General features: G+C 40.7%; 1 protein-coding gene across 2 annotated transcripts; it reads left to right on the top strand.

Annotated features, from left to right (window-relative positions):
* Positions 1 to 290: 290 nt before the first annotated feature.
* On the top strand, positions 291 to 12,074 carry HEY2 (hes related family bHLH transcription factor with YRPW motif 2). 2 transcript variants are annotated; one of them, XM_033234467.1, is made up of 5 exons: positions 291 to 735; positions 2,670 to 2,748; positions 2,873 to 2,956; positions 5,310 to 5,391; positions 9,939 to 12,074. In XM_033234467.1, exons 1-5 carry the CDS (start codon positions 653 to 655, stop codon positions 10,622 to 10,624), a joined length of 1,014 nt encoding a protein of 337 aa, XP_033090358.1. In that variant the 5' UTR covers positions 291 to 652; the 3' UTR covers positions 10,625 to 12,074. The 2 variants fall into 2 exon arrangements, with proteins under 2 accessions (XP_033090358.1, XP_033090359.1); XM_033234468.1 differs by lacking the exon at positions 291 to 735 and adding an exon at positions 1,668 to 1,689.
* Positions 12,075 to 13,008: the final 934 nt, after the last annotated feature.

Here is a 13,008-nt window from a genome sequence, read left to right on the forward strand (position 1 = left end):
TTTGGTCCAGACAGGGGACCATCGAGTGGGGCGGCCGGAGGAGCCGCGGCACCTCCCTACGTCACACGCGCCTGCTAGCACTCAGCCAGGCGCTCGAGGTTATTCTTTACACTCAGGACTGAAAGTTCGCCCGCGAGACCGCGCGGCGCGGAGGAGAACAGAAACCCAAAGTCCAGGGCCCGCCCCTGCCGTGCCCGCGCGCTCCCTCGGCTGGGGTTAGCAGACCGCGCTCACGCTCGCCCCGGCAGCTCCCGGCCGGCTCTCTGCGCCCGGGTCCCAGGTCCGCGGCCGCGTTCCCACGCCTCGGCCGGAGCCCCGCAGCAGGCATTGGCGAGCGCGGCCCCGCCCCCTGGTCCAGCCAATCGCGGGCCACGCCGACCAGCGAGGGGGCGGTGCCAGGCGGGCCGCCAGGGCCGGCGCGCGGGGGCGGGTGAGGTGGCCCCACCCGTGCGGGGGGGCGTGGCCGGCGCCGGCTCTTGCGGCCGGGCAGAGTTGCGGCGTGGGAAAGAGCCGCTAGGAGCCGACCGCGCCGCCGCCGCCGGAGCCGCGCCTGCCCAGGCCAGGGGAGGGAGGAGGCGGGCGCGAGGGTGCTGCGCCCAGGTCGGCGTCTGAGCTTCCGGCCGGACTGCGCCCCGCGCGGTCTTTCGCCGGGATGAAGCGCCCCTGCGAAGAGACTACCTCCGAGAGCGACATGGACGAGACCATCGACGTGGGGAGCGAGAACAATTACTCGGGGTGAGCGCGGGCTCGGCGGGAGCGGCCCGCAGCTCGGGAGCTTGGGGTAGCTTTGTGCACGCATGGCTCCCTGGAAATCCCGAGGCTCCCTCCGCAGCATCTGGGTGGAGAGGGAAAGTTTTGCCTGAGAAAGCTTGGTGGGCTCTCGCAGAGCGTGAGTTGCGATGAGGCAGGGGATGTGGGTTTTCCCCTTAGGGGTAGAGTGGCCAGGATGGGAGACGCCACTGAAAGGCAGACCGCAGGAGTTGGCAAGGGAGGGTCCTGGCTGTCACAGTTGGGCGCGCGAACGGCAACGTCCGGGCGACAGGCGATGCCCCAGCCACTGAAACCGTATTTGGGAGCACTTTCAAAATAGATCAGGAGAAAATAGAAACAATTTGATTTTTTATTTTTAGAGATACCAAAATCACAGCTTGATTTTTGGAGGAATTAAAGCAACCTGCGATGTCAAGGCTAAGTAGGTTGAACTTTGCAGGTTGACCGTGTGTGACTTGGCTAACGCAAGAGTGACAGATGTAAGGATCGGAAAGGGCATCATTTCTTTGACTGCTTGTTCTCAAGTCTGGAAGAGATCGGCGTCGTAATCACAGAAGCCAGACCTCCACTTTCCTGTGACAGAGGGAGATTACCGAGGCATTTTAGAGCCAAGGCGGGTCAAATGATAATTGCTTCTAATTGGCATCACCAGAAGCACCTTAATTATTTATCTGCAGCTGTCACTCAAAGAGGGAAATTCTTCCTACCTTTGGAAAACTGGTTTTCTTTTATATTGTTATTCTAATATATACAAAGCAAAGCCTGAAATCTGCAAGAGCAAAGATATTTACATGAAACCAAGGTTTAAGTATCTAATCATTAAAGTGTTGTACCGTCTTTAAAAATGAGGTCTGAAAAACAGAAGCTATCACGTGAAAGGTGAAACCCGTAAAGAAGGGGTGAAAATGAGGGAGACAGGTAATTCAGAAATAAGATCCAGAAGTGAGAAGGTGGGGTAATAGCAACCTGGTGTGTGCAGCATTTCTAAAATGAAAGAGAACAAAAAACAGGAACCTGGGCAATTTGAGAACACAAAGAAGCATAGTATCCATGAATTATGAAGAGAAACAGATACAAACTAGAAAGGGTTGTAAAAATTATGTGACCAAATAATACTTTGACAGAACTTTAAATATAAAAGTATATTTTCATTAGTAAATCCAAGGTGAATTGCAGCTTCTAGAGATTTAAGCTTAAAGGCTGAGACACACCTACAGTTTCATTTTCAAAATAAACCATTCACCTAATAATAAAATGAGTTTTAATTTTCCTATCAGTGGCATATTTAGGGAATATTTTTGGAAGATTAGTATGCAGAACATCAAGTTTGTCAGTTTTTTTCCTATTGCAATATATGACTAACTGAAATTTTGAAACAGTAGATAACTTCTATTTATTTTAAAGTTTGCACCTAGAGACAAGAGTTTGATGTATGATGACTGCACATCTGTGTAATAGTGGTGCTTAACATAACCCTGATTTGAAAAAGCGGCATTACTTTGTTCAGTGTGCGTGACAGGAGGGAGAAGGGAAGCTATTTGAGATTAGTTGACTTTAAAATATATGAGTGGAACTAGAAAATGCTAATAGCTAACTTCTCACCCTAAGTGTCCATGATTATTTCACTGGGAGACTTTCAAGTAAAAATTCTGGGACATTTTGGCCAATGGGTTAGCATCTGGATTACTCATTTAAAAAAAATTAAGCCACAATTTTTACCTGAAAAGAGACAGCCGGGCTGAAAGCAAAGTCTGTTAAGAGTGAAACAAGAACTAAGAATAAAATAACACAGACTTGAACTGTAGAATCACTCTGAATATTTAATGGGTGCCACAAGTACCCAGAAGAAACTATTGTTATGTTAATGCAGCACCTGACATACTCTTCTTATTTCATAGGCAAAATACTAGCTCTGTGATTAGATTGAATTCTCCAACAACAACATCTCAGATTATGGCAAGAAAGAAAAGGAGAGGGGTATGTGATTTTTTTCCCCTTTTTAGTTCATATAGCTCATACTAATGTGTAACAGTTACATTTTTCCATTTGAGTAATTTTATCATTTGTGAATTCATAAACTTTGTTTGTTTCTTTTGGATAGATTATAGAGAAAAGGCGTCGGGATCGGATAAATAACAGTTTATCTGAGTTGAGAAGACTTGTGCCAACTGCTTTTGAAAAACAAGTAAGCTATCCCCTCCCCAGACTCCCCCCCATCCCACCCCCCCCCAAAAAAGCTCAAACAATCTGATTCGCTCATCTGGGAATGTGGGTTCTTGTTAAAGCTCATTAAAATAATGGTGTATGTGCCCTGATCTGGCACAGAGCAGCTATTTCAATAAAATGCTTTGTTGTGGCAAAACTATTAAAAACATAATCCATCATGGAGTTGAAAAACATTTCCATTCTTTAGCTTATTTTCCCCTTAAGGGTAACAGTGTTCATGCTTTCTCTGTTCTTTCTATGAATACCAGTAGTGGTTTTATTTAAAACTGTGCTGTATACAGTATCCTTCAAAAAAAAGAAACCATTTTTTTCTCAAAATGTTTTTAAAATGTAATCTTTTTAATTAGAAAACAATCAGAGCCCAAGAAATAGCATCTCTAGCTCTATTTCCTAAATAATAATACTAATAAAATTTATTTACCAAGCCATTTGCTTTCATTTTTAATCCCTGGGTTGGTAGAATGCCATTTGATTTGGGGCATCTTTTTAGAAGTTTGGTAAAAATGAAATTAATCATAAATGCCCCTTTTCATAGTTCACCTATTCCTTTACCAAAAAGAAAGAAAGAAAAAGATTTTGCACACTTGGAAAAGCAGAAAGCCAAATGTTTAAATCTTTTGTGGTTTTAGAGAAGTCATGGCTCTCTCCCTGCCGCAATGGCTAATGACACAGATTTCTAAGAGCATCTTTCAAAGGATATGGCAGCATGTCCTTGTTGAAAATACTTTCAATTTAATTCCAATAAGACGGCAGTTGTTTGTTTATTCCATTTTGTTTGTTTACTTCATGAATCTGCAAACATGATAAAACAAGCCCTACAAAGTCCTTGGAAATTATCCAGAAAGTGCAGTTTCAATTATTAGTGACTTTACTGAATCTGCTTGTACCATTTTCATGGAAAAATTAAACACTGACCAAATACAAAATATGCTACTGATTATACATTTTTAAGACAAGACACCCAATCTATATGCAGAGACTGTGTTTGATAAACTAAAAATAATGTGGAAATTGTAGTTTTGATTAGTAGCATTTTCAGTGCCAATAGGCTTCAAGTGAAAATGCCAGTAATCAATGATGTTTTTAAAATTCGGGAGTACTGAAATGTCTGCAGTTATGAGGCGAAGTCTGTTTGATTTTTTTTCTTGGTTTGTTAGATTTTTTTTTCCTTAAATGTTGACTTAAACCTTAAAAGCAAACGTCAGTTGTTTGGCAGTTAGTTACCATAAACACAAGCTTTCCCATTTGCAGAGCTTGGCTACCAACCCTAGTGAGTTGGCCCTGTCACAATATGATTAGAAGAGTGTTCTTTAGAGCAGTGAAGTAACTCTGGCACTCTCACCGTATGTGGTGCTGATAATTTTTACAAAACAAGTAAAGCGTAGAGACCTGAAATAAACCTTAGTGTCCTTAAAAAAGAAAAAAAAGAACATTTTTGGTAATTATTTAGCTCTTCCAGGAAATGAGAAGCCACCCACAGTCCCTGAGACAGTTTGAAATGACACATTTGTATTTCAATTAATTACTAGAGGTTTCCTTATTTTGAAAGCAGGGACATAAAAGTATATTTGCAAGACAATTTTGTTAAGAACTATTTTAAAAGGTTCAAAAATCCTCAAGCATTTATGATGCTTCCTAGGTAAGTAGTAAATTATTGCTTCTTGTCTGTGAGCTTAGAAATTCACAGTGACACCTGCTGGTAATTATTGGAGGAAAAAAACTGTAAAAGTCTTCCCTTTTAAAATGTTTGGATCTGCTTGAAATGCAGATCCAATTATATTGTTCTAGTGTGAATACCTTATTCCAGGATTTAGTAGACCTGTGAAAGGACTTACTGAAGTTTTCTATTTTAAAAAAATTTAACAATCAATTGCTAAAATTCTATCTCCTTATCTTCTGCAGTTGTTATGCAACTCCTCTAGACTTTGGCTTTATAGAAGACTATTGATGCCCCTTAATAAAACATACTGTTAACCAAGATACAGATTGAATGCAAAGTTTGAGATTTTTACAACTGAAATCGTTTTGCTGTGGTGATCTTAGGAGAATAGTTATTCTTATGATTTAAAAAAGTCATTTATTCTAGTTTCTTTTAGTCTTTAAAAGTTCAAATAGCAAATAGTTGTCATTAGGTATGACATTAATTAGTGCTTTCATGTAAAGTTTGAATATAATTTGAAGTTTTCTGTGAAAAAATAAAAGTTGGAATTGTCTAGTGAGAGGGAAATTGAAGCCATACTGCTAAATTCAGTGTATGATGTTTCAAATTAGTTTCTGTAGGACATATGATAATTTATTATTTATTTATGAAGGGATCTGCAAAGTTAGAAAAAGCTGAAATATTGCAAATGACAGTGGATCATTTGAAGATGCTTCAAGCAACAGGGGGTAAAGGTAAGTAGATGACTTCATTTTTTTTTTTTTTGCCTTTTTTACCTTTCTCTTTTCATATTATTCCCACTAATATTGTAAGGAAGTCATAGCTGAACAGTTCTTTAACAAGCTGAGATAGGTGGCCCCAGATTAAAGCCGTGGAAATCAATGCTAATGGCAGGATTGAACTCGTGGGAAAGAACTTCTGGAACAAAAGAAGCACTTGACCCTGGGCTTGTGTTTGCTTTCATAATACTGTGGGAGTAAAGCTTCATTCACAGCAGCCTGGTCAGAGATTTGTTTAGGACTTAAGAAGCGCATGCTGGAATCTGTACAGAAAGAACAAAAAACAAACACACAAACATCCAAACATAAACAGGAGGTTAGAGGCAATCCTTTTCTCCTCCTTCTCCTTCTTTCTTCCTACTCCTTCTCCTCCTCCTTCTTCATTAAATGAAGGCTAAGACTGAAAATAATTCAGCTATTCCAAAGGAAGTGACTCGAGTTATTTTCATTATTGTTTTCAAATTTTGACTGGTCTTGAATTTAGACCAAACAGAACAGTTGAAGTGCAGGTAGGAAGTCGCTACACTAGAAGCCATTAATGGAGCAGAGTCATTCTTGGGGAAAGCAAACAGGGGCAGGCACTCCAGGTCCAGGGCCCTAGAGAGGTGTCCTCTGTACTGGATAGTGATTTAGGGAGGAATTATCAAGATGGTGAGAGAGGATCTCTTCATCAATAGCCTTGAGATCCTAGTTCACTCAGATTTCTTTATCCCACTTACGTATCACAAGTCGGACTTGATTTTGCCCCTCTTAATGTTTTTCATCCTTCAAAGAATCCTTGGATATTCACCTTAGCCAAGGGTGTTATTCAGTATATTTAACAACTGAATAAGGAGAAGGTATCAGAAGGATTTAAGGGCTCCAACTAAATCCTGGAGGCCTCCCTGTGCTCAGCATTAACCTTTTACTACACAGTATATGGGTCCTAGATCAGGGCAGAGGCAGGGCATTGGAGGGAAGCAACTGTTACCAGTATTTAATTCCTGTATGGCCATACTGTTGAGGATCTCTAGAACATCAGCCCTGATCTTAACCATCTTTTTCCTGTGTCTAGTAGGAGGGAGGGTAACCATTGTACAGAGATGCCCCAATGGGTTGATTTATCCCAGATTGTACCTTCTCAAGGAACCATCCTGAATGATGGCATGACATGCAAACATTCTTACATAACAGAAAAGATAACTGGATTAAATCACAGAAGCCAATGATCCATGTAGCTTGACCACTGCTGTGCCTCTGACCTAAGAAAAAAGTCTGGGCTGCACTTTGAAGGCTACACTAGCAACATGAGCACCAAAGGCCCCTGCAGCCCCATGATGCTGTCTCTACAACTGCTACTTCAGGATATTAGGATACTGATTGAATTAGTCATGCTACGAGAAAACTTGTTTGATTGCTTTACTTCCCTTAGCATTGTTAGCCACAAGTCTAAGTTTTCTTATCAGGGTTTCAAATATTTGGCATGAGCTGTACTTCTAAAGAGTAATATTGTTCTTAGGCTTTATTATAAAAACTAAGTTCCATCTTGGTTGCTATTCTTGGCCACCTAGATAGTCCTAAAATTTGTCCCAGAATAGTTTGTGAACAGATATTTCCAAGTAGGCTCCATCCACGTCGCCTGTCAGGTCATTGAAGAGGTCATTGCACTGAAGAATGGCCTTCAAGAAGGGAACTGGCAGCCGGGAGTGGTAGCTCATGCCTATAATCCCAGCACTTTGCAAGGCCGAGGTGGGCAGATGACCTGAGGTCCAGAGTTTGAGACCAGCCTGACCAACATGGAAAAATCCCGTTTCTACTGAAAATACAAAATTAGCTGGGCATGGTGGCGCATGCCTGTAATCCCAGCTACTCAGTAGGCTGAGGCAGGAGAATCACTTGAACCCGGGAGGCAGAGATTGTGGTGAGCCAAGATCGCACCATTGCACTCCAGCCTAGGCAACAAGAGTGAAACTCCATCGCAACAAAAATAAAAAATGAAAAAAAAGAAGGGAGCTGGCAGTTTGGGTTAACATTGTAAAAGACTACCAACTGCCTCATAGTGCAGTGGTGAAGAGCATCGCATCTGTAGCTGGATTGCCTGATTTCAAATCCTGGTTCTGTCATTGATTAGCTCTGTGACTTTGGGTAAATTACTGTCCCCTGGGAGCTGGTCCAATTTTATCATCTGTAAAAAGAGGACAGTTGTAGTATCCATACTATATAACTCATAAGGCTGTTACAAGTTAATTCAGTTAAGGCTGATAGAATAGTGCTGGCATAGAGGGAGTGGTATGGACATGTATGTCACTCTTGGCCCAAGATCCATGCACAAAAGGAAGCTACTTATCCTCAATTCCCTTGAAGTCCACAATAGGATAGAAATTGCATAATTTATATTCCTTAAGATACAACAGAGAGCTCAACCATATATGAAACATAGCAGGCAAACCACAAATTTCAATTACTTCATGACTAGTAATGAAAATTCTTAGAAGCTCTTGGGGCTCCAATTCTGTTAGTTCATTCTTTATAGTCTGTCTTGGTATGACAATAGTATCTAGAGAGGATTTAGTAGAATAACCTAAGTTTCGAAATCCTTCTGGATTTCTGGACTCTGTCTATTCTATTCATTACCCCTGTCTTTCTCTCGTGGGAGTCAGAAGTCTGCAAAGCCCTACAGAACCCTGAGGACCAAAATGTGAAATCTTTCCATGAATACCTCTTCTTCAGGAATAGCTTTTCATCCTAATCCAAGAGGCTCTGTTTGCTAACTATGTCAGAGTCTGGGATGATAACTGTTTTTGCTGCTGATCTTCCATATTTCATGGTATTCTCTTGGTTTAAGCTTTGTACTATTGTTGTTTCTGTTTTAGTAGTATATATATTTGCCACAAATATCTTTTGGGGACTTCCAAATTGTTGGAATTTTAGCTTTAGGAATTTGAATATACGTGACTACTATTTCCGAAGTTCTTTGATTACAGATTAAGATAGTCAAATTTTTAATAGATGATGAATAAACAGGTAATGCTTTGATCAGCAAAAACTTAGATAATTTAGTAAATATTCCAGATAAAAATAACTGCTGGGTGTGGTGGCTCATGCCTGTAATCCCAGCACTTTGGGAAGCTGAGGCAGGAGGATTGCTTGAGATCAGGAGTGCTAGACCAGTCAGAGCAACATAGCGAGATCTTGTCTGTACTAAAAATCAAACAGATTAGCCAGGTATGGTGGCACATGCCTGTAGTCCCAGCTACTCAGGAGGCTGAGGCAGGAAAATCATTTAACCTGGGAGATGGAGCCTACAGTGAGCTGTGATCGGGTCACCGCACTCCAGCCTGGGTGACAGAGTGAGACCTTGTCTCAAAGATAAATAAATTAATAAATAACCTTGTTCGAATGTGATATTTCTTATTCATGTATATACACATCCCCAAAATGAATAGACTAAACTTTTGATTTAGAAATTGCTTTTTAAATGTTGTAAATGAAAAATAATCTGTTTGTATATACCAGGTGTCACTCATTCAAAGAGGGCAATATTTCCCCAAATGTCTCATTATTATTGTGCCTTACATGGGCACTCTGATAATTAGACATGATTGTTTTCTATTCTAATGTATTATCTTCAGACAGACACTCAGATAAATGTGACCAAGATCTAACCATTTTTATGGTAGTAACCATAGGTATAGGAGTGCATGCATATACACTGACAAAATTAATATACATTTTTTTCTGGGGTGTATGCCAAAAAAATGTAAGGACATATATTTGAACTTCAGAAAAACTAGGAGTTAACATACAGTATTTTCATATCAGGAACTTAGCCTTATATTACTGACAGAAAAATAAGATCTTCAAGTAAGAAACCAAATTTTTTTTAAAAACTCATTTTGTTTTCATTAAATTTTTTATACAAAGTTATGACAAGATGTTTTCACTCTGTTGATAAAAAACATTGTGAGTCAAGAAGCAGTTATGAATTTATTGCGATTCTAGCACATTTCTAAAGTCCTCAAGCTGCTAAGATGCACTTGGCATCTCTGTTAAAATACCAAGAGAGTAAAGATGTTTCAGATAAGCCCTTTAATCTCCAACTCATGTGACAGAGACAGAGAGACTGGAACTCTCTATTTCCATGAAAAAGTTTCCTGGGGAATTTCACTATCCCACAATACAAAAGGGGAGACCCCATTTCTTTCTCTGGAAGTGTTTGAAACGCAGATGTTCTTAATTTTTTTCCCCGCTGTGATATTTAGCTGCAAGAACAACTGCAGCATATTGCATTGCCAGAGTTGTGACACATGTGAGTGGCAAAGTATTACCTTCTTGACTTCTGCACAAAATTAAAACCATAAATAGCTGGCAATATTTTCAGAAAGGATTATCGTTCCACTTCAGTCTTCTGAAGGACAGAGTGGAACATCAGTGGGTGGTTATTCTTAACTATACCATTTTCTCACCCCTACCTCCCCCCCCATTTCTCTCCTGTCCCCTACTTTGCTCAAACCCACTTTTAGGCTACTTTGACGCACACGCTCTTGCCATGGACTTCATGAGCATCGGATTCCGAGAGTGCCTAACAGAAGTGGCGCGGTACCTGAGCTCCGTGGAAGGCCTGGACTCCTCGGATCCGCTGCGGGTGCGGCTCGTGTCTCATCTCAGCACTTGCGCCACCCAGCGGGAGGCGGCGGCCATGACATCCTCCATGGCCCACCACCATCATCCGCTCCACCCACATCACTGGGCCGCCGCCTTCCACCACCTGCCCGCAGCCTTGCTCCAGCCCAATGGCCTCCATGCCTCAGAGTCAACCCCTTGTCGCCTCTCCACAACTTCAGAAGTGCCTCCTGCCCACGGCTCTGCTCTCCTCACGGCCACGTTTGCCCACGCGGATTCAGCCCTCCGAATGCCATCTACGGGCAGTGTAGCCCCCTGCGTGCCACCTCTCTCCACCTCTCTTTTGTCCCTCTCTGCCACCGTCCACGCTGCAGCCGCAGCAGCCACCGCGGCTGCACACAGTTTCCCTCTGTCCTTCGCGGGGGCATTCCCCATGCTCCCCCCAAACGCAGCAGCAGCAGTGGCCGCGGCCACAGCCATCAGCCCGACCTTGTCAGTATCAGCCACGTCCAGTCCTCAGCAGACCAGCAGTGGAACAAACAGTAAACCTTACCGACCCTGGGGGACAGAAGTTGGAGCTTTTTAAATTTTTCTTGAACTTCTTGCAATAGTAACTGAATGTCCTCCATTTCAGAGTCAGCTTAAAACCTCTGCACCCTGAAGGTAGCCATACAGATGCCTACAGATCCACAAAGGAACAATAAAGCTATTTGAGACACAAACCTCACGAGTAGAAATGTGGTATTCTCTTTTTTCTCTCTCTCTTTTTTGTTTGGTTTAAGGCAGCTCGGTAACTGACATCGCAACTTTTGAAAACTTCACACTTGTTACCATTTAGAAGTTTCCTGGAAAATGTATGGACTGTACCATCCAGCAATGCATCACTATGTCTGAATTGGGGAAGAAAAATGCCCTGACTGAATTATCTTGAGACTAGATGGGAAATATATATAGAGAGAGTGAGAGAGTCATGTTTCATAAGTGCCTGAGCTTAGGAAGTTTTCTTCTGGATATATAACATTGCACAAGAAAAGACGAGTGTGGAGGATAGGTTAAGAAAGGAAAGGCACAGAAGTCTTGCAATAGGCTGCAGACATTTTAATACCGTGCCAGAAAGAGTATTCTGCTGAAACTAACAGGTTTTATTGGTCAAAATGACTGCTGAAAATAATTTTCAAGTTGAAAGATCTAGTTTTATCTTAGTTTGCCTTCTCTGTACAGACATGCCAAGAGGTGACATTTAGCAGTGCATTGGTATAAGCAATTATTTCATCAATTCTCAGATTAATAAGCATTTCTGCTCTGCCTGCAAGCCCCCAGGCACTTTTTTTTTCAATGGCTCAAAATACGGTGCTTCTTTATATAAACCTTACATTTATATAGTGCACCTATGAGCAGTTGTTTACCATGTGCCCACCAGAGGCTATTTAATTCATGCCAACTTGAAAACTCCAGTTTGTAGGAGTTTGGTTTAATTTATTCAGTTTCATTTGGACTATTTTTATATATTTATCCTCTTCATTTTCTCCTAATAATGCAACATCTATTCTTGTCACCCTTTGGGAGAAGTTACATTTCTGGAGGTGATGAAGCAAGGAGGGAGCACTGGGAAGAGAAAAGCTACAATTTTTAAAGCTCTTTGTCAAGTTAGTGATTGCATTTGATCCCAAAGCAAGATGAATGTATGCAATGGGATGTACATAAGTTATTTTTGCCCATGCCTAAACTAGTGCTATGTAATGGGGTTGTGGTTTTGTTTTTTCGATTTCGTTTAATGACAAAATAATCTCTTACGCTGAAATCAAGCATGTGAGAGTTTATGTTTAAAAGATAAGAGACACAACATGTATTATGCACTTCATTTCTCTACTGTGTGGAGAAAGCAATAAACATGAGAATGTTAAACATTATGCAAAATTATACTTTTAAATATTTGTTTTAAAATTACTGTACCTAGTCTTTTTGCATTACATTGTAACCTTTTTCTATGCAAGAGTCTTTACATATCACTAATTAAATGAAATCCTTTTTGACTATTTTTTATGTGGATGAGTTGCTTTGCAGAAAAGTTTCCTTCCACTTTCTATGTGGAAAGTCGACATGAATTTCAAGAGAGGTCTTTATTTACTAACAATCCAAGCTATGGCTTTTCTTTATGTCTTTCAAAATCATTTGATATAATTCACAGCTTGCCTGAAAATAACATTTATCTGAGCTTGTAAACTAAGCATAGGCAGGTAAGATACTTGGAGGCAAGAAATAATCAGTTTCCTCTGCCTTTTACTCTTAACTACAGTTCTTGGGAAAGTGCAAATTCAAGACTTCCAAATGGTACACCAAATATAGGATAATAAGCTAGAACTTAATGTCATACATGTTGCAATTCAAAAAGATTTGTAGAGTGTTTTAAAGACGTCACATACATACATGATAGGTATGTGCATACATCCTAATGATAAATCCCTTGTGCTTCAATGACAATTTTGTTTGTTGCTGTGGAAGTTTTATGGGTATTGCCTCTGCTTCAGTGAGGCCTAAATAAACCATCATAGAGTTCCTGAAGCTATTGGGCCAAACAACATGAAAAGAATGAAAGTTATTTTTATTATGCTTATCAATTTGTTCAAAGGAAAAAGTAGGAGGGCTTTTATAGTATTCTGGTTTTGAAAAAATCAAGCAAACAGTTTAATTTCTGTCTGTAAGTGGGTCAAATCACCTTGTTTCTCATGTCTATAAGCCCTGTGGTTCTTATATTTTCAGTTGGCTCTAAGAATGAGATAGCAAATAAGAAAATTGATTTCGTTGTCTTAGGTGTTTACTTTATAATCACGATTTGTGGACAACGGCCATATAATTTTTGCTTTAAGATCTACAACCTGAATGTATGCCTATTGTAATGTCAACATTCAGAGAAGTTTTCCTTTTTTGAAATGTAAATTTAGAGATCAGGAATTTAAAATTTATTTGAAT

Source organism: Trachypithecus francoisi, unplaced genomic scaffold, assembly GCF_009764315.1.
Source record: "Trachypithecus francoisi isolate TF-2019V2 unplaced genomic scaffold, Tfra_2.0 Lachesis_group15, whole genome shotgun sequence".
Taxonomy (NCBI): Eukaryota; Metazoa; Chordata; class Mammalia; order Primates; family Cercopithecidae; genus Trachypithecus; species Trachypithecus francoisi.

Excerpts from the sequence above, each read along its gene's own strand:
- HEY2 (XM_033234467.1), top strand. The coding sequence starts at position 653 with ATGAAGCGCCCCTGCGAAGAGACTACCTCCGAGAGCGACATGGACGAG. Across the intron at positions 736-2,669 it reads AGCGAGAACAATTACTCGGG|GCAAAATACTAGCTCTGTGA; the intron begins GTGAGCGCGGGC and ends CTTATTTCATAG. Across the intron at positions 2,749-2,872 it reads CAAGAAAGAAAAGGAGAGGG|ATTATAGAGAAAAGGCGTCG; the intron begins GTATGTGATTTT and ends TCTTTTGGATAG.